We start from the raw sequence: 19,714 nt of genomic DNA on the forward strand, positions 1-19,714 counted from the left end.
GCGGCAGAGGGCTGAGGAGAAGGGGTCCCTCCTTGTCCTTCTGAGGCTGTGGGGCTGGAGGTCAGAGGGGAGCAAGCAGCCTGAGTGTCTCCTTGCTGTCGCTCACGCTCCTATAGCGAGGTGGAGGAGGAAGGACCGACGAGTCCCTGGAACTGGCAGCTGATGGCTCTGGGAGAATCCAGTCTGACCCAGGCTGCCACAGGGCTGCTCGACCCCCAAGCTCATGAGGGGCAGCAACTCCTGACATGTCTCCTGGTGACCGATAAACCCATGTAGACTTGGAGCTAATCTGTGGCTTGTGTTTGGCTTTCTGGGTCATTTCCCTTCTGATAGGGGTGTCCCTTCGAAAGCCACTCGCCAGGGACTGATGGAGGGCCCAGCCTTCTGCGTCCTCCTGGCGCTCAGGGCTCAGTGGTGAGCTTTGAGATCACAGGGTCTGGCTGCCTCCCGGGAGGGCTCATCTCTTAGCTGCTGTGCTCTCTAGGCCACGGGGCTGGAGACGTACATGGACCTCTTTGGAACATTCGGCGGAGGTCAGTTGCGGCCGGGTGGGAGGAAGCTTTCTCTGGGCCAGCTGGAGGGGACTCGGGAGAGCACCCAGCTTGTAACATGCAATCTATGGCTTTTTTTAGCCCGCTCCGGATCTGGGTCTTCACCCTGTGCTTTAAATGCCCCATGCACTTTGCTCTCTCCACGACCTGGTCTTCCCACAGCTCTTGGCACCCCCTCTGCCCAAGGCTGGGCTCCGCTGGCCCGAAGTAGCTATTTGGTGGCTGGGAGGGATTTCTGACCTGGTTCCCACCCCACAAACCTCCTAACTTCTCAGCCCTGGCTTGGCTAATTGATCTGGAGGCCTTGCCAAAAATCACCTCCGGGAGGCCTGTAGACCATAAATGCGGGGGCAGGTGGAGGGCCCGCTGGCCTCAGCTGCCTGAAGTTATAAAAAGAACAGAAGTGCCTGTGTCGGGTGGGTGAGTAATGGTGACCGCAAGGTCTCATCGTCAGCTGTTGGGTGAGATGATGTGTTTCAAGCCTCCTTCAGTTCCCAAGGCCTGAGTGTCTCTGGAGGCTTCTGCCGTTTTTCACCTCGCAGCCTTCATGGGGAGGGGTTCAAACCATCCGAAGTATAACAGCCCTCTGCAGAGTGTGCTCACCCAGTGTGGAGGACTAAAGGAGGGGACTTCGATGCTGTGCAATTCAGCATGCTTTTATTGAGCACCTACTGTGTGCCAAGTCTTGGCAAGAGGGCACCCAAGCCCTGCCCTTAAGAAAATTGATAAGACGGGTGCCTGGGGGCTCAGTCATTAAGGGTCTGCCTTCGGCTCAGGTCATGGGCCCAGGGTCCTGGGATGGGGCCCCACATTGGGCTATCTGCTCACCAGGAAGCCTGCTTCTCCTTCTCCTACTCCCCCTGCTTGTGTTCCCTCTGTTACTGTGTCTCTCTCTGTCAAATAAATAAATAAAATCTTTTTAAAAATTTGATAAGAAATGCTTCACCAAGAAGTATGTGTCATAATGGGTTTAGGGAGGAGGTGTGTGCTGACAAAGGATCTGGAGGAGTCATAGCTTGCCAGGAGGAGGTGGGGGAAAAGGCATCCCAGCTCAGGAAAGAGTCTGTGTGCAAAGCCCTGGGGGCTGAGTCATGGGGGGGGGTTGGGGAGCTCAGAGGCTCATCCATGTGTTTACAGTGCAGGGCTAGAAGGCACTGCCCAGAGCTCCCCAGCCCATTAACAGCAGAGTCGTGACCAGACCCCAACCTCCCAACTTCCCATCTGAGGTTTTCCTCTTGCCAGCAAATACTAGTCATTGTCCAGAAGATCACTTTCGGCCCTGGAATCAAAAGCAGGCATACCTCCAGGTCACCTAAACTGAGTTCAAAGTTTATACACAGAGAGCAGAGCTGGAGGAGGGGACGTTTTCTGGGACCTGGGCAGTGCTTTCCACAGTACCCAGTACACAGTTGGTGCTCAATAAAGGCCTCTTCCTCTTTTGGGGGACACAGAGGACAACTATTGACTCATGACGATTTTGAAGCTAGGGCTTGTGAAAGCTCTGTGCCAATGGAAGGTGGGAATTCCGTAGGCAAAGTGTGGGTGCCCGTGTGCCCCCTCGACCCTGTCCCCATTTGAAAGAGGGTGGGTCATCCTGGAAATGAGCAAATGTACCTTCACCTCCAATCTTTGAGTGGCAGACGGCGATGCCTTTCAGTCTGAATGCTCAGAGCATTCAGTTTTAAGGGCTAAGGAGGAAGCAAATTGCCAATAATATTTTGGCTCCTCTGCCCCAGCTCTTAATGGACTTCCAGATATATGGCTGGGCTTCTCCATCCTTGATGGGAGACAGGTATTTCTAGTCTCCTTTTCCAGATTTAAAAGCCAGCTCCAAGACGAGCCATAGACCAGAGCCATCTATTGGAGCAAAGGTGGCTTTGGGTGAAGAGGAAAAAGGTGCTACCCCGTGGTGTCATTCCAGAAGCTCAGTTTCATGATTAGAATGCCACCCTGCTGTGACGCTGAGCTCACCCATGACGCTGAGAATACAGACATACAAGAGTATTCTGTCTCCCTGAAATCTGTCAGATGTATATCCAGATAGATATCTTTATATTTTACATTGATATATAATTTAATAACTCTATAATATATAATTTTTTATTAAATATGTAATAAATTATGTAGTTTATACATCATGATATAAGTATATACTTTATAGTATGTAATATATAATGTGTACATTGTACATTATTTTTTACTTTTAATTTTTTATTTAAATGCTAATTAACATACAGTAGATTATTAGGCTCAGAGGTAGAGTTCAGTGATTCATCAGTCGTATATAACACCCAGTGCCCATTACATCCCATGCCCTCCTTAATGCCGTCACTGAGTTACCCCATCCCACCACCCCCTCTGCTCCAGAAACCCTGTTTGTTCATAAATTGTACATTAAAATAGAGATTATATAATACAAAATACAAAGATATTTCTATTAAAATATATATATATATATTTGACATGTTTTGAAAAGACAAAATACTATTATAAGCACCCCTTATGCTGTATCCTAACGCCTTCACTCCCTGGGCTCTAATCACCCCAGTGAACAGCCATGATTGATTCATGCCTCAGTGTGAGTGGGGAATTTGGTAGCATTTTCTTTCTCAAGCCTGACGCTGATCCCAGCCCCTCAAAGAAGCTTCCAGGGGTTGCTGAGAGCGTTCTGGATGGACAAGATCCCTTAACAGGGCTTTTCAGCCCCTGAGAGGTAGGATCCTGCCCCACTCTCCCCACTGGCTCTTGGGCACCTACCCCGACTGCGCAAACGTGGGTCTGGCATCCCTTCTCCGGGCTCTCACAGCACCTGTGCCTCCTCCCTTCCCAGGCACACCCCTGCTGAGCTCAGGGGGTGTGCCGTAGCCCCCTCTGGATCACTGGTGTCAGGCACAGAACAAGGAGAGGGGCCGTGCCAAGGGTTTGTTAGATGCTGACTGGGAGTTGGTAGACGGAGCAAGGAGAATCTGTGTCCTGGGGGCATTGGGGCACCCTGACTGGTTAAAGCCAGCTGAGGGAAACTCACACCACTCCGGCATTTTGCCGAGTTGGCCCATTTTGGAAGGTTGGGCTCATCATCCTTGGTTTCCGTCCTAACCATTCACTCCCCTCCCACCTTACTGATTAGAAACCCAATTTCTTTCATTCCGTGAGCAGCCATGTGCTTCTGAGGAGGGCCTCAGCCCTCATCAGGGACTGGCTGTGGGGAATTCTGGGTATGGGGACTTGAGAGGCTACAGTGCTGTAGGCAGGCTCTGGAAGCTTCTACCTGGCTCCTCAAAGGGGACACCAGAAAATGCAGAATTCTGTAGGAGAAAAGTCCTCCTTTCTTCAACCTAAAAAATGGAGAGGAGAAAAAGAAAGACAAGGGAAATTATTTAGATTCAGGGTCATTAAACCTTTTCTGTAAAGGCCAAGTAATAAATATTTCAGTCTTGATGGCTCATCCTGGCACTGTGGAAATGACTCCCACTCTGCTTTGGGGCATGAGATGAAGCCGAGAAAGTGTAAAGGTGGTAGGACCTGTGTACAGAAGCAGGCCGTGGACTGGGTTTGGCCCCACGTGTCCGCTAACGCGTGGTCTAGATTAAAGGAGTCTTCTGAGACACACCAGCCAAACGCATTGCATGGATGTTGTTTGGACTCCGATTTGAACAAACCAAATCTTCAAAACAAAACTAAAGAAAACAAATTTCTGTGACCTAGAAATTCAAATTATGAGCGGATATAAGAAGATTTTAAGGAATTGTGAATAATTTTGTTAGATGTGACAAAGAAATGTCTTTTGGTTGTTGACGTTGTTTTCTTTTTTTTCTTTGAAGAAGAGAGAGTCTTTATCAGCTACTGATACGAAATGGGAGATGATGTCTGAGATTTGCTTTAAAATAACCCAGGATGTATGGAGGGGAGGGGCAACGATGAAGTAAGACCCATCTTGGGCTAATAATGATAGAAGCTGGGTTGTGAGAAAATGCAGAAGGTGTTGGGTGGGTGGGTAGTGGCTTCATACTACTCTGTCTTCTTTTGTGTATGTTTGAAAATTTGTGTAATAGAATTTTTAAAAAGAGGGGACAAGGAAGAACTCTCTTTTCCATTGCCTTGGTCACCGTTGCATTTAGTGAACATGTGCTTTAGGCTGGCACTAATGCAGCCATTTTGTGACTAAGAGGGGGACAAGCCTGAGGACTAGACTAACCACAAACATGGCAGAGTGGAAGGAGGAAAGATATGGGTTGTCGGATAATTCTGCTGGGCTTCCAAATTAACCAGGCAGGCAGAGGCATGTTTCAGTATTCCATATTATGTGGAGTAATAAATTAAGTCATATTTATTTATTTATTTGGTTACTTGTAACACACCTCACTGGAGAAAGGACCAGAATGGAGGCCTGGCCCATCTTTGCTGCAGGATGTCACCATGATTTGAAGAAAGGCTTGTGAGCAGTGAGTCCTTGCCAAATCTCTCTGAGACTTTCTATCACAACCAAGGGACTCCCGGAAATAGGAGAGGGTCTCTGCTTTCTGCCTGCCTCTCTTGAGCCCCAGGGGGCCAATGCCAGGACCTGCACTGGATTTTGGTTTGCAATTATAAACTTACAGTTTCTGGAAAGGAAATGGCAGACACGAATTCCTGAAGGACAGCTGGCCTTTCTGGCATCCCTCCTTACAAGGACATGGAGACCTCCTCTCCCTGAACCCCTCAACATGCAGTAACCACAACCATATAGTGTCTATATACAGGGCACAAACAGCATTGTTTCTAACTGATCTCATGGTTCAGCCGGTCTCGGGGGTGTCAGCTGTTCCATAATGTATGACAAATCACTGTGGTTAACTTAACCCGTCCGGGTCTCCTAGATACAGTCACTAGACAATTGCCAAGAAATGTGCAAAGGGAATGCTGGGGGGAGGGGTGGGGGTTGGAGAAGGGTGATGTGGAGAAGGACCACGAGGCATCGTTTCTGGTTGCTCTAGATGCATCTGGAACTCTGTCCAGACCCAGACTTCAGATAGAGCTCAAGGCCAGGCTTGAGGGACTGGCCTAGGAGGTGAGCGTGGTAACCCTGAATGAGAAGCGGGTCACAGATCCTCAGTGAGCTTGTTCTCATCCTAATTTGGCCCTTGTTTGCAAGGCTTTGCTTAGAATAGTGATTCTTACATTTGAGCATGGTTAGAATCCTGGGAAGGTTTGCTAAAGCCTGGTTGCTGGGCCCCGCCCCCCTGAGATTCTTATTGAACAGGTCTGGGGAGGGGCCTGAGAATTCAAATTGATAGCAAATACCTAAGTGATACTGCTTCTGCTGGTCCATGGGACCCTGACTAAAAACTACTGACCTGGAACTTCTTAGTGGGACCGTGGGTCTCAGATATCAGGAAGAAGAGCTCCAAACCTTTCTTCTTCCCTTAGGAATGAGATTAAAACCAATGATGAGTAGCCAAAGGGCCGAGGTCCTGGGCGGGAGGGACGAACAGGGTGATGCTCTAGGATCATCTGACCAGGAGCTGGGAGTCTTGGGTTGTTATCCTGCCCCTGAACCAGCCCACTGTGTGGCCTCGGGGAAGTCGCCTCTGTTTTCTGGGCCTCAGTTTACCCTGTGTAGAAAACGAGCAGAGAGCACTCTTCTGTGTGCCTTCTAGTTTTCACAACAGAAAGAGTTTTAAAAAGAAAAAAGGAAGACAAGCTGACCCACGTGACCTCTCAGGGAAGCCTGTGGGCTTTGGCTTGGACCCAGGTCTTCTACTAAACTTGTCAGGAACCCCTTCCTTTCTGGAATCACTGTAGCCCTCACTGGTGACTCTGCTCCAAGGTGGGTTTTGCCCACCTTGGCCTGTGGAGGGGTTTCTGGTGCCAGAAGTGGAGGATATTTTATTGAACGCCTACTATCTCTTTCCCATCTTACTTGGTTTTCAGGCGTTCTCATTCACCTGTCGTGTCTTCCAGTTGGCTGCTGACTGCACGCCGTGCCAGCTGTTTGCATTTCCCCCTCCTCTGCCGGGGTCTTAGACAGAAGGAGCGTTGGATAAAAGCTGGAGGGCTATCAGCACGAGAAACATCCAAGCCGTACTCTACTGGGCAAGGATCCCAAGGTAAGAGACAGGGAACCCAGAACTTGCCTTCCTAGGAGTGTCCCCAGCTGATGCCTATAGATTTTTTTGCTTTGGCCCTGTGGACCTCTAGAAATGGGGCCTGCCCCTCAGCCATTTCCTCTACCTTCCGCCCAGACTCTGAATTATGCTCTCCTGTCCTTTCTTCCTAACAAAGGCTTCCTCAGTAGAAAAGAGCTTGGACATACAATACTTGCCAACAAAAGCAACTGTTGTAGCCCCAGGGAAGGGGGTGGGGGTAGAGAACCAGGGTGAGGTTTTGCTCTCTGCTTGCCAGGATGGACTCCGGGGAAGGCCCCAGCCCATTGCTCGTGAGTCAGGCTGCTGGGGTCCCTCTTGACTTCCCAAGTTTAAGGCATGAAGAATGGGGTGGGGTTCAGGGAGGGGGCTAGGCGAGCTTTTGGGATGGCAAGGGGGAAAATCAGCGATCACTTTTCTGTCTCCACAAGGCCCCCACTCTTCAGCTGGGAAAACTGAGACCCCGAGAAGGGAGGTCATTTTATCCTGAGGTCATCTAGTGGATTTGTGGAGGGCCAGATGGAGACAGTTCCAGCCTGATCATCTCACAGCCTCTCCTCCAAGTTCCCACTGACACACACACACACACACTCAAACCCCTCACATTCTTGCTCCATCTGCCCTCACACACAAAACCACAGTCTGGCTCTTGACTTCACAGCTCTTAAAGAACCAGAAAGAGGAGAAAAAGGAACTCTCTTTTGTCTGAACTTCATATAGATCAGTTTGGTGGTGCCATTTTCAAATAACTGGATGGTCTTGGTATTACTTGGAACAGAATACGCTCTGCATTTTTACAGGACCTCAGAGGTCGCCTGCGAGCCCTGTGAGCCTCCTGGTTTCTTCCCTTTGACAGATGAGGTTCTGCAGCCCAAAAAGAAAGAGACTTGCCCTTGGTCACACAGACTATACTTGGCAAAGCTCAGCCTAGGGTAGTCTACTGACCCCCGGTCTTGTCTCTTTTTCCAGCTCAGTACCAGACTCTGGATTCTGATCCCAGCTCTGCGGCAGACACGCTGTGTGACCCGGGACACTGCTTCAGCTCTCTGAACCTGCCTTCATGAATGCGCTGCCCCTCCAAAGCCTCCTCACTCTAGAAGCACTTCCTCTCAGGAGGCCCTGTGCCAAGGCCTGGGGCCACGGGGAGGAGGAATCCAGCTCTCTGCCCACAGGACAGGAGACTATTTGGAACCTAGCAAGGGTGCAGACCGGAAGGCCTCACGTCGTCATGGGCGGAAGAGTGCAGGAAGCCAAGGCCTCTCTCTCAGGGGATCCAGAGTTTCCCAAGAGAAGTCTGGTTAGGGAATTTCCACCCACAAGCTGGTCTCCTTTTAAGAAGGCCCCACAACAAAATGTCTGGCCTCAAAAGTGGAAAGATTAGGGGTCTTTATACTCTTTATACAAAGATTCTTTATTCCACAGTTCCTTAAACACACACACACACACACACACACACACACACAACTCCTTTCTCCAATTCCCACCTCTGGCTTGCTTGAAATACAGTTCATTCGCAAACTGTTAGGAACACCTTTATACAGTCAAGCAGCCTCTGGGCTATTTGCCCTGACACTGCAAAACCAGCAATCCACTCTCATCCCTGACTCTTGGTTTTGCCCACCTTGGCCTGTGGAAGGGGTTATTGGTGCAGGAAGTGGAGGATATTTTATTGAACACCTACTATGTGCTACCGTTCACACTCCAAGGGAGGCTCAGTGCTGGGACTTCTATCAGGGCCGTCTGAGCATAAAGCCCGGGCTCTCTCTCTTCCCCCTTTTCAGCACCGTTTCTTGACTAGGACACAAGTTGCTCACTGCAACTGTGGGCACAGAGAGCTATAGTCTGCGAAATGGGTAGATCCAAGGGGTCAAAGGTTAGTGTTGGCGTCAAGGTAATGAAGAGAGAAAGAAGGAGACACCCTCTCTTAGGGAGGAGAGTGCTCACTGTCTCCCCACCCAAACGTAGTTGGACATCCCCTTCGACCCTGTGGCTCTGGAGAGTGGGCCCTGTGGTCAAGTTAGGGGAGCCGAGGGGACAAGGAAAGCGGCTACTCTGGGGGTAGCCCAGGCGCCTGGCTCCGCGTGGCACTTCCGATCCGGCTGGGCCGCATGCAGTTGCTCTCTCCGCCCCGGCCGCGCGGCGCCCCCAGTCCGACCCGCGCCCGGCCCCGCCCCGCCCCGCCAGCGTGCCCACCCCCGGCCCGGCCCGCCCCGCCGCCCCCTTGGCCGGTTCCTGCCGCGTCCGGGAGCGTCACGGCGCGGGCGGACTGAGCGGCTCGCTGCAGTTTGGCACGGCGGGTGCTGGCGCGTCGGCCGCTCCGCTCCCCCGCCGGCAGCCTCGGGCGCGTGGAGCCAGCGGTCCAGGCGGTGGCGCGGGGGGCCGGGAGCGGGCCGGCGGCGGCGGCGGAGCAGGCAGAGGCCGGCTGGCCCGCGCTGGGCAGTCCGGGGCGCGCTCCAGCCTCGCCGGCAGCCAGGAGCTGGGGGCTCGGGCCCCCTCCGGCCCGCGTCCGCGCGCGGCCACATGGCTCGGCTCCGCGCGCTGCTGACCTGCCTGCTGCCCCTGCACTATGCGCTCTGCGCCTCCGCGGGCAGCCGGACCCCAGGTGCGTGCAGGTCGGGCGCGCGGGGGCGCGAGGGGTCCCGGGTGCCCGAGAGTCGGGCTGGTGCCTGGGGACCGGAGGAGCCCGGGCAGCATTCGACCGAGTGGGAGTGGGAGGCGTTGCGCGTCCGGGGCTTGAGCTCATTTCTTCCCCTAGGTCCCCAGCGCTGACCCGCGATTGCTCTTCTTTTCTGGCACAAGAGGCAGAGAGAGACCCTGGGAGAGGTTTTGGGAATTTGGAGTCTCTTCTTCGGGGGTGTATATTGGTCTTTGTCTCTGTATTTCACAGTGTATTTCTCTAGTTTTCATCCCCCCCCCCCCCCCACACACAATTGGTCTGTGTCTGTCCTGTGTGTCTTTCACTTCAGTGTCTTCTCCCTCTCCAACTTGTGTGCGTGTGTCTGTCTCATCCTTATGGAATTAGGCTGGCAGGTGGTCGCCCCACCCGCCAGGGAGCACCTGGCACTCACACTCCTGCTTGGAAACACACTCCCAGCCCTCACCTCCAGCATTCTCGGGCTCTGTGCAGACACCCTCCTTCTCACACACAGACCAAACACCCTGCACCCTCACCTGCTGTGGCTCTGAGCGTGGGGAAGGGGCTCTGGTCATTTCCAGACAGGCTCCCTGCTTGTCTGTGAACTGAAGTGGATTCTCTCTAGCAGAAATCTTGGGGGTCTTAATGGGTAAAACCAGAAGAGACTTCCCCCACTGGAAGTGCCTTAGGCATGGGAGGTTTCAGGAGACCTCGTTTTCTAGGCTTCATCAGTAGTGTGAAGGGGCCCAGGGAGGCAAGAGATAGAGAGCCATGTGGAAATGAAAATCCCTCCAAACTCCAGTCCTGAATCACCAAGCCTGGAAGCCAGCGAGCTGTCATTCCTGCTGGGCCTGGCTGGGCTCGGGGAGAGCTGTGCGAGGACCTCGCTGCTGGCATGCAGCCTAGAGCGTGGGGCCATGACCTCACACTTACTTCAGTCCGAGTGGGCAGGTCACCCCGTGCGTCTCCTTTTATTTTTGAAGATCTATATTTACCGGGCTTGGTGCTGGGCCATGTAGAAATCTCAGCAGCCTCTGTTGACTTTAAAAAGTTTTCTTTCTAAACTTGGAAAAATATAGAGCCTGTATTCCCTCCCTTCCCTCTCCAGCTCCTCCTTCCCCTGACACGTGCCCAGGATCCCCTGGGTTTCTAGGTGTGTTCGTTTTGCCAGCTGTGTTCAGAGAGCTTGGCGAGGAGGAGGGGCCTACCCCAGGCTGGGCGGGTGACTTCAGTGCAGGGGGTGGGGGGAGTTGGGGCAGATCCTGCCATCCCTCACTTTGCCCTGGGGGCTTTCGGGGAATCTCAGCCCATTCCTCGGCAGTGCCCCAAATTGGAAGCCTCGTTGCTAGAGTGACAGACAGGACTCTGGCATCATTCTTTTCTTCTGTTAAGTTTAACAGGGCCTTGGGGACTACAGGAGCAAGTTAAGTCCACAGAGTACTTGAACGCCGCTCAGTCCAAGTGCAGAGATCCAGAGGCTCAGGAAGCCCTGGATGAGTCTTGGATGAACTTGGACTAAGGGGTCCCTCCAAGTGACGCTCAGGGTTGCAGTGGGATTGCCGGTCTCCCTTTACCTTTGCACAGAATACGTTTATATAACTCTGTTTGTTCCAGCAGAAATGCGTCTCTCTGGAAAGCTCCGTGACTATGGTGTGACAGTGCCATGCAGCACAGATTTTCGGGGACGCTTCCTCTCCCACGTGCTGTCTGGGCCAGCAGCAGCCTCCGCCGGGAACACCGTAGCGGAGGGGCCCCCTGCACCACAGTCACACTCTGGTCCCCTCCGGGTGACCCGCAGCCTCCCACACCCAGAAGGAGCCACCCTGCAGCCTGGCCGGGTGGGGCGCCCCTCCCTCTACTTCAATGTCACGGTTTTTGGGGAGGAACTGCATCTGCGCCTGCGGCCCAACCAACGGCTGGTGGTGCCCGGAGCCTCGGTGGAGTGGCAGGAGGATTTTCGGGAGCTCTTCCGACAGCCCCTTCGGCGGGAGTGTGTCTTCACTGGGGATGTCATGGGCATGCCTGGGGCTGCTGTTGCCATCAGCAACTGCGATGGATTGGTAAGGACAAGCCTTTCATCAAGTCACTTTTTGCCCCTGACCCAGGCCATCTGAGCCTGACACCGTTTCCTCCTTGGCTCCTCTGTGTTTGGGACTCCTATGGGCACAGTGTATGGTTTGGGCCATGTCCCGGGCTTCCCTGCCTTCGGAGAGCTCTGCATTTGCCCCGCTGGCCGCCAGGTTGCCGCTCTAGTGGGTGTGCAAGGCCTGGTGTGGATGGTGTCTTGTTCATTCCCTCATGGTCCGTGGATACACGGGATGCCAGCTTGCCTAGCCCAGACATGTGCAGGGGTGAGGAAGGTAGGCTTGGCTGGGATTGAGTCCTGGCTGGGCCACTCACCTTCTCTGTGCTACTTTCCCTTATACGTGAAGTGAGGCTTTATTCATAATGCACATATTTACCGTGTGTGTCCCTTGTGCCCAGCACCGTTCAGGCTCCTGGGGGTACGTCAGGGCCTGGGGCACATGTGGTCCTTACCCTCACGGAGCAGACGTGGTAGCGATGATGATGGGATCTCCCTTACCGGGCAGCGTGGTTGGGGGTCAGCACCCACCTGGCATGGGGTCAAGGCTCTGGCAACATTAGCGGCTGTTAGGATTCTTACTGTTAGGTCCTCACTCATCCCCTGATGTCTTTGGTCCTAAAGTCTGTCTGCTCTTTCCCAGGGCCCTGCTCTGGGAGCTCCCTTTCTCAGGACCTATTCCCTCCTCCCAGGCTTGGAAGGCCCTGCTAGTTGGCTCACTATGGCAAACCAGAAAGCCACAGGTGGCTCCTGTCTGAGGCTTGACTCGTGTTGAGGTTCAAGTCCATCCGCAGGCCCAGGGCCCTGGTGGAGGTTCTTTCTGTGGCCTCTGTGTTGTCAGGTAGGAGCTGATGTGTCCCATGAAAGGACCCCCTTGCTTTGCCCTTTCACTTGAAGTGAGGGATGAGTCAGGTTTGGGGGGATGGGAAAGGGGGTGTTTCTTCCCTAGCAGGGCTGAGAGCACCCCTCACACTCCTTCCCTTGCGAAGCGTCATCCTGCTGATTGTCACATGACCTGTGTTTGGGCTGGTGCGTCTCGATCTTTCTTTTTCATTATCAGCCCCCTTCAAGTGTCTTTTTAGCCATTTTTTCCTCCAGATCCCCTCTTGAAATTTTAAGACCACAGATGGACTGCACATATGTTTGTAAATTGTATGTGTATCTGTGGGTCATATATATATATATAAAAAGAATACATTTTCTGCCTTCCAAAGAATGAGTTTTTGTCCACATTGGAGGTGATGGCGCCCTCCCCGCCCCCCCGCCGGAGAGGCATGGTCTGGGCAGTGGTTGGCTCTCAAGGTTGAGCGTATGCTGGAATCACCTTGCATGCAAGTGTTCTGTGAGGCCGACTTTGAGAAGCCCAGGTTGTGAGCACGCTGCAGAAGGCTGAGGCCTTGTCCTGGGCGAGCCTTGGCTGCCACCCACCCTGGACCAGCAGGTTTATGCAGAAGCCCGTTGGCCAGAGGTGTGCCGTGGCCACAGTTTGGCTTGAAAATCCGAAGGGATGCTTGCGGTCGCCCAGGGACGCAGTGTCTTTGCAAACGGAGAGACGGAACATGCGAGAGCAGACCGGCGGTTTAACTGCATTGCACGACCCCTACAGCCCTCGGCTGCAGAGGCTGCTGGCCGTCTTGGGACTGGTCTATGTCTCCCACTTCTTTCGCTACCCCTGTTAAAGTACCCTGGGCCTGACAGAGGTGTCAGTGGGTGATTAACACTGTCCCTGAGTGACTGTCCATGGTCTTTGCTTGCCACTGGGGCACCGCTTCTGCTGTTGGCTGTAGCCAGTCCCCGGCCACAGCCCAGCACAGAGTCCTCCCCAGGGCAGGGGTTTCCGTGTTTCCAGCCCATTCCAGAAAGCTACCCTGTGTCCCCTGAGAGCAAGGGGCTCTTTGCAGTGACCTAGCTGAGCCACCTTTGGACGCCAAGGCCACAGGGCGGCATCTCTGATAAGATTTAACTCTGCATCTGTATGTGGTCTTTGGCTCTTAATTCCATCCTCCTTGGCATTGCGCGTCCCGAAGTCATTCCTTCCAAAAAATGATGCACACATAGAATGTCTCTATGCACACATAGAGACACACAGAATAGTAGCAGCCGGGAGTCCTTCCTGCAGCCCAGACCGGATGCCCGCGTTTGTTAACTTCGCTCATTGTGTAGCCGAGGAAACAGCCTTAGCGGGGAGAGCTGACGATCATGCAGACAGCTTCTGTTCACACAGGACCGAAGAGTTGATAGAGCCCTTCAGTCGTGTGTGGTGTATATGGGATGTTGTCATCACCCTGCTTTGCAGAGAGTCCCATCCCTGCCCTCAAGGAACTTGGGTGCCAAGCAGGAGAAACCTCTCTAGTGGTTTCATCATTCTCTTGTTGGTTTTCCGGAGCCTGGAGGGGACGGTACTCAGTCGGTGGGAGTGACTGTTGTCTTTGGTGCTGGGAAGGTGATATCGGAACTGGGCCTTGAAGGATGAGTAGAAGTTTGCTGGGGCCAGAGGAGGGTTGGGAGGGTGTTCTGGGCAGAGGGAAGAGTGAGTGATGGCACTGGATGGATCTGGGGAGGGGTTGCCAGGAGACACAGTGGGAAGGTGGGCTTTGGCCTGACCTTGAAGGAAGGCAGGATAGGAGAGAGGGCCGCAGTGGGGATGGGGCAGCCTAGTATCTGGGAATTGGAGACACAGGCTGTGTGTCCCTGAGCAAGCTGCTTTCCTTCTCTGGGCTCCACTTGCCTCTTAGGTACATCTCCGAGGCTAGAATGGGAGGGCTCAGAGCCCCTTCCAGCTTCAACATTGGCGCTTTGTGACATGGAGCAGGCCTTGCTGAAGGAGTTTGAAGCCAGACCTCTCTAAACCTGTAGTTAACCCCTCCCTCCCTAGCTGGTCCTAGGATCTGCTTTGTGCCGGATGGGGCTGCTTTGGAGGTATAGGGAGGAAAGACTCTAGCCCTGAGCTTGACCCTCATGGCCAAGCAAAACTTCCAATTGTGAGAAGGTCTTGAACAAAGACCCCTTTGTGTGGACAGACTGCAGCCATTTGGATCTTAGCTGCTCTGGTGAGAGGCACCATGTGTAAACTGGTGGCCTGACCCTCATTTCCAACTGGACCCTGTAGTTGGGGGCAGCAGGTATCACTGCCTTTCCGTCTCCCGCCATCCCATAGAGTGCCATGGGATGGAAACTGGGAGCATTCCCTGCGCTGTGGTTAATTCCTGCTAAAACTGAGGAATGAGTGCTTTCCCTCACTTCCCACCTGCTCTTCTGGAGGGTTTGGTGTGGCACAGTAGTGCAGAGGGGTCAGGAAGGACCTAGGAATGAGGAAGCCAGGACCTCTACCCTGGATGAATTTGCAGGGTAACGGGGACCCAGACATAAAAGCAGACAAATGACAGTCTTGTGTGATGCAGCAGCGGAAGGACTGATTTTTGGTTAGGGAATCTAGGAAGGCTCCCTGAAGGAGGTGGCTTTGGCTCAAGACTGATTGAACATTGTAAAGATGAGAGACAGTGCTGGGCCTCTGGCCAGCAGAGAGAATGACTGACCCAGGGCAGGCTTGAGAATGTTTGGCAGAAGGGAAGAAGGGATGTGGGGAGGCCACGTTCTATCTGCAGAGTTTCCTCTGGGGCCTGGGGCAGCTGTCAGATCCTGGGGTCCCTGCCCGGGAATGTACCCAGGCAGCAGCTGCAACCTGATGGTCCACCGTCCAGGCCCTTTTTCGGGGAACCCAGCCAGTCAGTGCAATGGTTCTCCTGACATTCCTGTGACCCCAGCCTCTGAGGGCCTCTGGGCTGGGAGGGCCTGTGTCACCTTAGGACCCCTCCAGCTGGAGGCCAAGTGCGGAACAGACCCCCTATTAGCGATTATGGCTCTGAATTCCTGGGAGGAACATGGAGGCCTGGGTTCAGAACCAGTTCTTGGTGGGTCCAGGAGGGATTGTGGGGTATAGGAATAGGGTCAGCAGAGTGGGGGACCCTACATATCATCTAGTACTCAGACCAAAAGTCCCCCCCCCCCACCACCATGTCATCTCTGCCTCTCTGGTCCTGGGCCTCGCTGCCCCTGCGTTGGGGCGACAGCGACTTGGTTGTGCTGTTCATCCCCCCTTTGCCTCCAGGACTCTGTGAGTCACCGGCCTGGTGTGGAAGCAAGGCACGTGTAAGCTTTGTCACCATCTGGTTCCATTTACCACCCTCTGCAGCTCATGCATATTCAATGGATTACAGAGCAGACCCCTGGCAGGAGGTGGGAGGAGGAGTGCAGGGAGGGGGCGGGTGGGGATGGATGGTGACAAGGTCCAGGGTTTTGGGGTTTCATTAGGCGGTAATGATGAAATGTTCCAAAACAGACCACGGTGGTGATCCCATGACTCGGTGCGTACACTAAATACCATTAAATTCTACACTTTAAATGGGGGACCTATTTGGTAGATGAATTCCAGTTCAATAAAGCAGTTAGAAAATGTGGCTGGCCAGCAGTAAGGCCTGAGAAAGGTGGTGTCCTTAATTATGGGGAGACAGTCTAGGGTGGTGGAAAGTGTGGGGTCTCTTTGCTCGGGCCCAGACTAGCTGTGTGACCTTGGGTGAGTTTCTAAATTCCTCTGTGCTTAGACTCCTCATCTTTAAGGAGTGGGGATGGGGGGGGGGGCGGGGAGCAACCACCTGTAGGATTGTTCAGAGGATTAAATAAGATAATGTAAAAAAAAAAAAGTGCCTTCTCTGGTATAGGCTGGGATCTTAAAAGGGGAGCTTATTTCAGTGATTCTTGGTAGTCACGCTTCTTACTTCTCTATAGTAATTGCTACTGTCATTACAGTTATTAGGAATAGCGGAAAACACTGTAAATATGGTTAGAGTCCATTGTATTGCAACAATATATAGATTAGCGGGGTTCTCTGGGGGGCGGGTCTGAGGCTATCTCTAGTCCCCCGGGGCTGGCCAAGCCCTGCCTTCCCTCTGCTTTGGCAGTCTTCTCTGTCCGATCAGCCGACTGGCGCTTGCTCGAGGCGTGGAAGTGCGAGCCTCCCGGCCCATCTGCGATAACCCCACATGCCCTCCAGGACAGGGATACTGAGAGGCTCAGAGGAACCCTGTGCTGACAATCCTCGGGCCCCTGGCCAGAACCCAGCCCTTGACTAGGTCCTGGGGGTGCAGGGATGAAACTCGACCTCGGCTCTCCTCCCAGAAGCCCACAGCTGAAAGAGAAGGCAGATGTGTGCCGTGGACACTGTGAAACAAGACAGACCGTCCTGAACCTGACCTTGTGGGAATGCAAGAAAGCAGAATGCCCTCGGTGGGTGGCCTGGAGGTGAACGTTGCCAAGGAGAGGTGCTCAAGGAGGGCTTCCCAGGGAAGAGGACATTTGGGCCACATTGTAAAGCCACGGTAGGAGTTCTCAAAGCTGAGAGGTAGAAACTGTAGGCATTCTGCAGGGAAGGAAATCTTGTGTCTTCCCAGGATTCAGGACATGGTGAGTCATCCCAGCTCTCCATGGGAGAGGGAGAGCAGTGAAAATGTGGGCTGGAAAATCTTTGCCTCCCCTTGGAGCTTAGACTTGTCCCTCTGGCCATAGGGAGCCACTGAAGGTTTGTAAGCTAGAGTTACCTTCGTGCTGGGGTAAGATGCTGATGCAACGCTGGAGATTTGCCTGTGGCTCACTGGTGCTCCTGTCAGCACCTGTTCTTCCCCCGGGGACTGCTCCTTGCTGGCTGGGGAGTGGGCTGACCTAGCAGCTCCTTGCAAAGCCCCCTTCTCTGCCCTGCCATCCACCCCTGCCCTGGGGATGAGGAATGTGAGGCCTAGAGTTCCAGAGGGACCCTCGTCCTGCCACCCAGCTGGCCTGTATCTGTACGTCGTGGTCTGTGGGCCACCTGCCCTCACCCCAGTGTGCTGACAACCCTGGGGGAGATGGAAGGGGTCTGGCCTCATCTCCTTGCTCCCAGCCTGGAGAGTGGCTTCTGCCCTGCAGACCCCCACCCCCACCCCAGCTGAGCTGATGTGTTCACACCTTGCTCTGCAGCCCCCCACCTTTGCTCATGCCGTTCCTACCTCCCACAGTGCCTTTCCCTTCCCTCCGCCTGATACCTCCATCTCAGTCACCCGGTTTTTAGGAACCGGAGACTGGCTTACACCTTCATTTATCTCAGCACGGAGCATAGGCTGGGCTCACGCAACCCAGGAGGCCGTGGAGCAGGGAGGCACAGGAGAAAGAGAGAGGGCCAGGTATAGTAGGGGAGGTGGGACTGTGCCCTGTTTAAAGGGAGCGTGGTCTGGCTTTGTGAGACCTTTGAGTACTTGAAGTAGAAATGAGCAATAACGGTTTTTAAGCAAGGTGTTCTATTTGGTAAGACGGTGTGTGGGCCCAGCACAGCAGGGCAATTAGCTAGAGGCCTCGGATCGCCAGCGGGGCAGCTCGTGAGGCGACGGGAGCATGGCCCCTGCAACTGGATCACCTGGGTTGACATCCCAGCTCCGGCTTTTACGTGCTGTGTGGCCTTAGACAATTCCTGAGCCTCTCTGTGCCTCGGTGGCCTCGTCCATGAAGTGGGGATTATGATAGAAGTCACTTAGCCGAGTTATCCTGCATGCAAGGGGGTTATGAGCTTGGTACCCGTTCGCTGTTCGCTGTTGCTGTGGAAGGGTGTGAGCTTACGAGGTGAGGCTGCTGGGTTGGAGGGGCTGGGTGGTGGGAAAGAAGAGAAGTCAAGAGCATCTCATTAGTCTGCTTGACAACTCTGTGTCCTGGCCCAGAGGTCTCCGGGCTTTCAGCTGGGCAGCCAGAGCCCATCCCCTTCCTGACCCCACCAGGCCTGTTAGTTTTTCTCAGGCCGCACCCCGCTCCTGGCCCGGTTTGCCTTCTCACCGGACAGTCCCACTGGGTTCGCAAAGGGTGGGGTCTGAGCTTAGTTACTGGTGTGTCCTTAGGACGCTGGTGCCCAGCCTGCCTCGAGGTGGGTTCTTGGTGGCCGCTGGCTGAGCTGACCCCAGGAGAGAAGGTGGCGGATTCGCTCCAAGGGCGGATTCGCTCCAAGGGGGCATAAAGCTTATGTTTGCATCTCCTCAGCTCATGAGATGAGGAGGGACAGCGTGTCTGTCACTCTCTCTGTGGCTGACTCTCCATCTGTCCCAGGCGGGCGGTGACAGATGTGGTACATGCGCCATCATTTGTCCTCCTGCACCCCTGGCCGACATACCGGTCTCCTGGGGCACCCTGTCCCCCAAGCCCGTGTCCCCAGCGTGTGGGCCTCACAGCCGCGCCCAGGGTGGGGGCCTGAGTGGGTGTGTGAGCTGAGACCTGTCTGACCCCTGCTCTCCGTGGCCCCCTCCTCTTTTGTCTCCAGAGCTCATGCCCCTCCCAGGGGTACCACCTGCTTTACTGTGCCTGCTCTTCTGGGGAGAACCCTGGGTCTGCTCCTCAGAACTGAGGTCTGCAGAATGAAAGCAGGACACGGTCTCTTGGGTGGGAGAGGGCTCTCCTCATGACGCCCCTCACCAGGCCGACCGCGGATCGCCAGCTGGGAAGTGGCCCTGCCTGGACCTCAGCCGCATCCCAGGAGGCAGGCAGCCCAGGTGTTGCTGGGGAAACCGAGGGGCTGGACCAGTTACCCATGACTGTGTGAGAAGCTGGCCTAGAATGGACGTACTCACGGTGACCACACGTTCTTTCTCACCGCTCCAGTTGGCCAGGCTCTTCTGCTGCTGCTTGCTCCGGGCTCCCCTGTGGCTGCTCGCAGCTGGAGGGTGGGCTGGCCTGGAAGGCCCGAGTGGACCTCATTCCCACATCCAGCGTCAGCGCTGGCCGGGCAGCGCTGCTCCCTCTATCCGGTGGGCACGACAGGCCTCCTGCACGCTGTGTTAGGGGACACTCCGGGACAGCGCGGTCACAAGCTGCAGGGCCTCTCAGGGCCTAGTCTGCCAAGTTTCCTGACGTGGCTTTGGTGTGTTCTGTGGGTCAAAGTGAGCCACCAGGCCAGACTAGATTTTCCGACAGGGGGGAATGGATGCTGCCTCTGGAGGGCAGGGGCAGCAGAGTCTCACTGCAAACAGGCGTGTGAACAGGGCCAGGAGGACGGCAGCCATCTTCGCAGGCGTTCTCGCATACTGTGGGCAAGTCACCTGACCCCTCTGAGCCTCAGTTTCCACATCTGTAAAGTGGGTGTCTACCTTGTAGTTTTATTCATTAGAAATCCAGCATGCCGTCATAGTGTCAGAATCATAAATGGTAGCTTTATCATGATCATCGATCTCCTGGGATAAATATGGAGACTGAGGCAGGATCCACAGCAGGTTTGTTTCTGGACCTCTGGTCACCCGTTCCAGTGCTCTTCCTGCTT

General features: G+C 54.2%; 1 protein-coding gene across 7 annotated transcripts in view; it reads left to right on the forward strand.

The window, feature by feature from the left end:
• Positions 1-19,714, forward strand: part of ADAMTS14 (ADAM metallopeptidase with thrombospondin type 1 motif 14) — a 116,823-nt gene that overhangs the window by 28,545 nt on the left and 68,564 nt on the right. For 3 of the 7 annotated variants that reach the window (XM_047702204.1, XM_047702205.1, XM_047702207.1), the window contains exons 2-3: positions 6,462-6,637; positions 10,926-11,368. In XM_047702204.1, coding sequence (XP_047558160.1) covers positions 6,462-6,637; positions 10,926-11,368 — 619 coding nt within the window. Of the gene's footprint in view, positions 1-6,461; positions 6,638-7,642; positions 8,547-8,873; positions 9,276-10,925; positions 11,369-16,408; positions 16,675-19,714 lie in introns of those variants that run through there. The other 4 variants (XM_047702209.1, XM_047702208.1, XM_047702206.1 and 1 more) reach the window with 4 other exon arrangements.

The sequence above is a fragment of the Lutra lutra genome, chromosome 14 (assembly GCF_902655055.1).
Source record: "Lutra lutra chromosome 14, mLutLut1.2, whole genome shotgun sequence".
Lineage (NCBI taxonomy): Eukaryota > Metazoa > Chordata > Mammalia > Carnivora > Mustelidae > Lutra > Lutra lutra.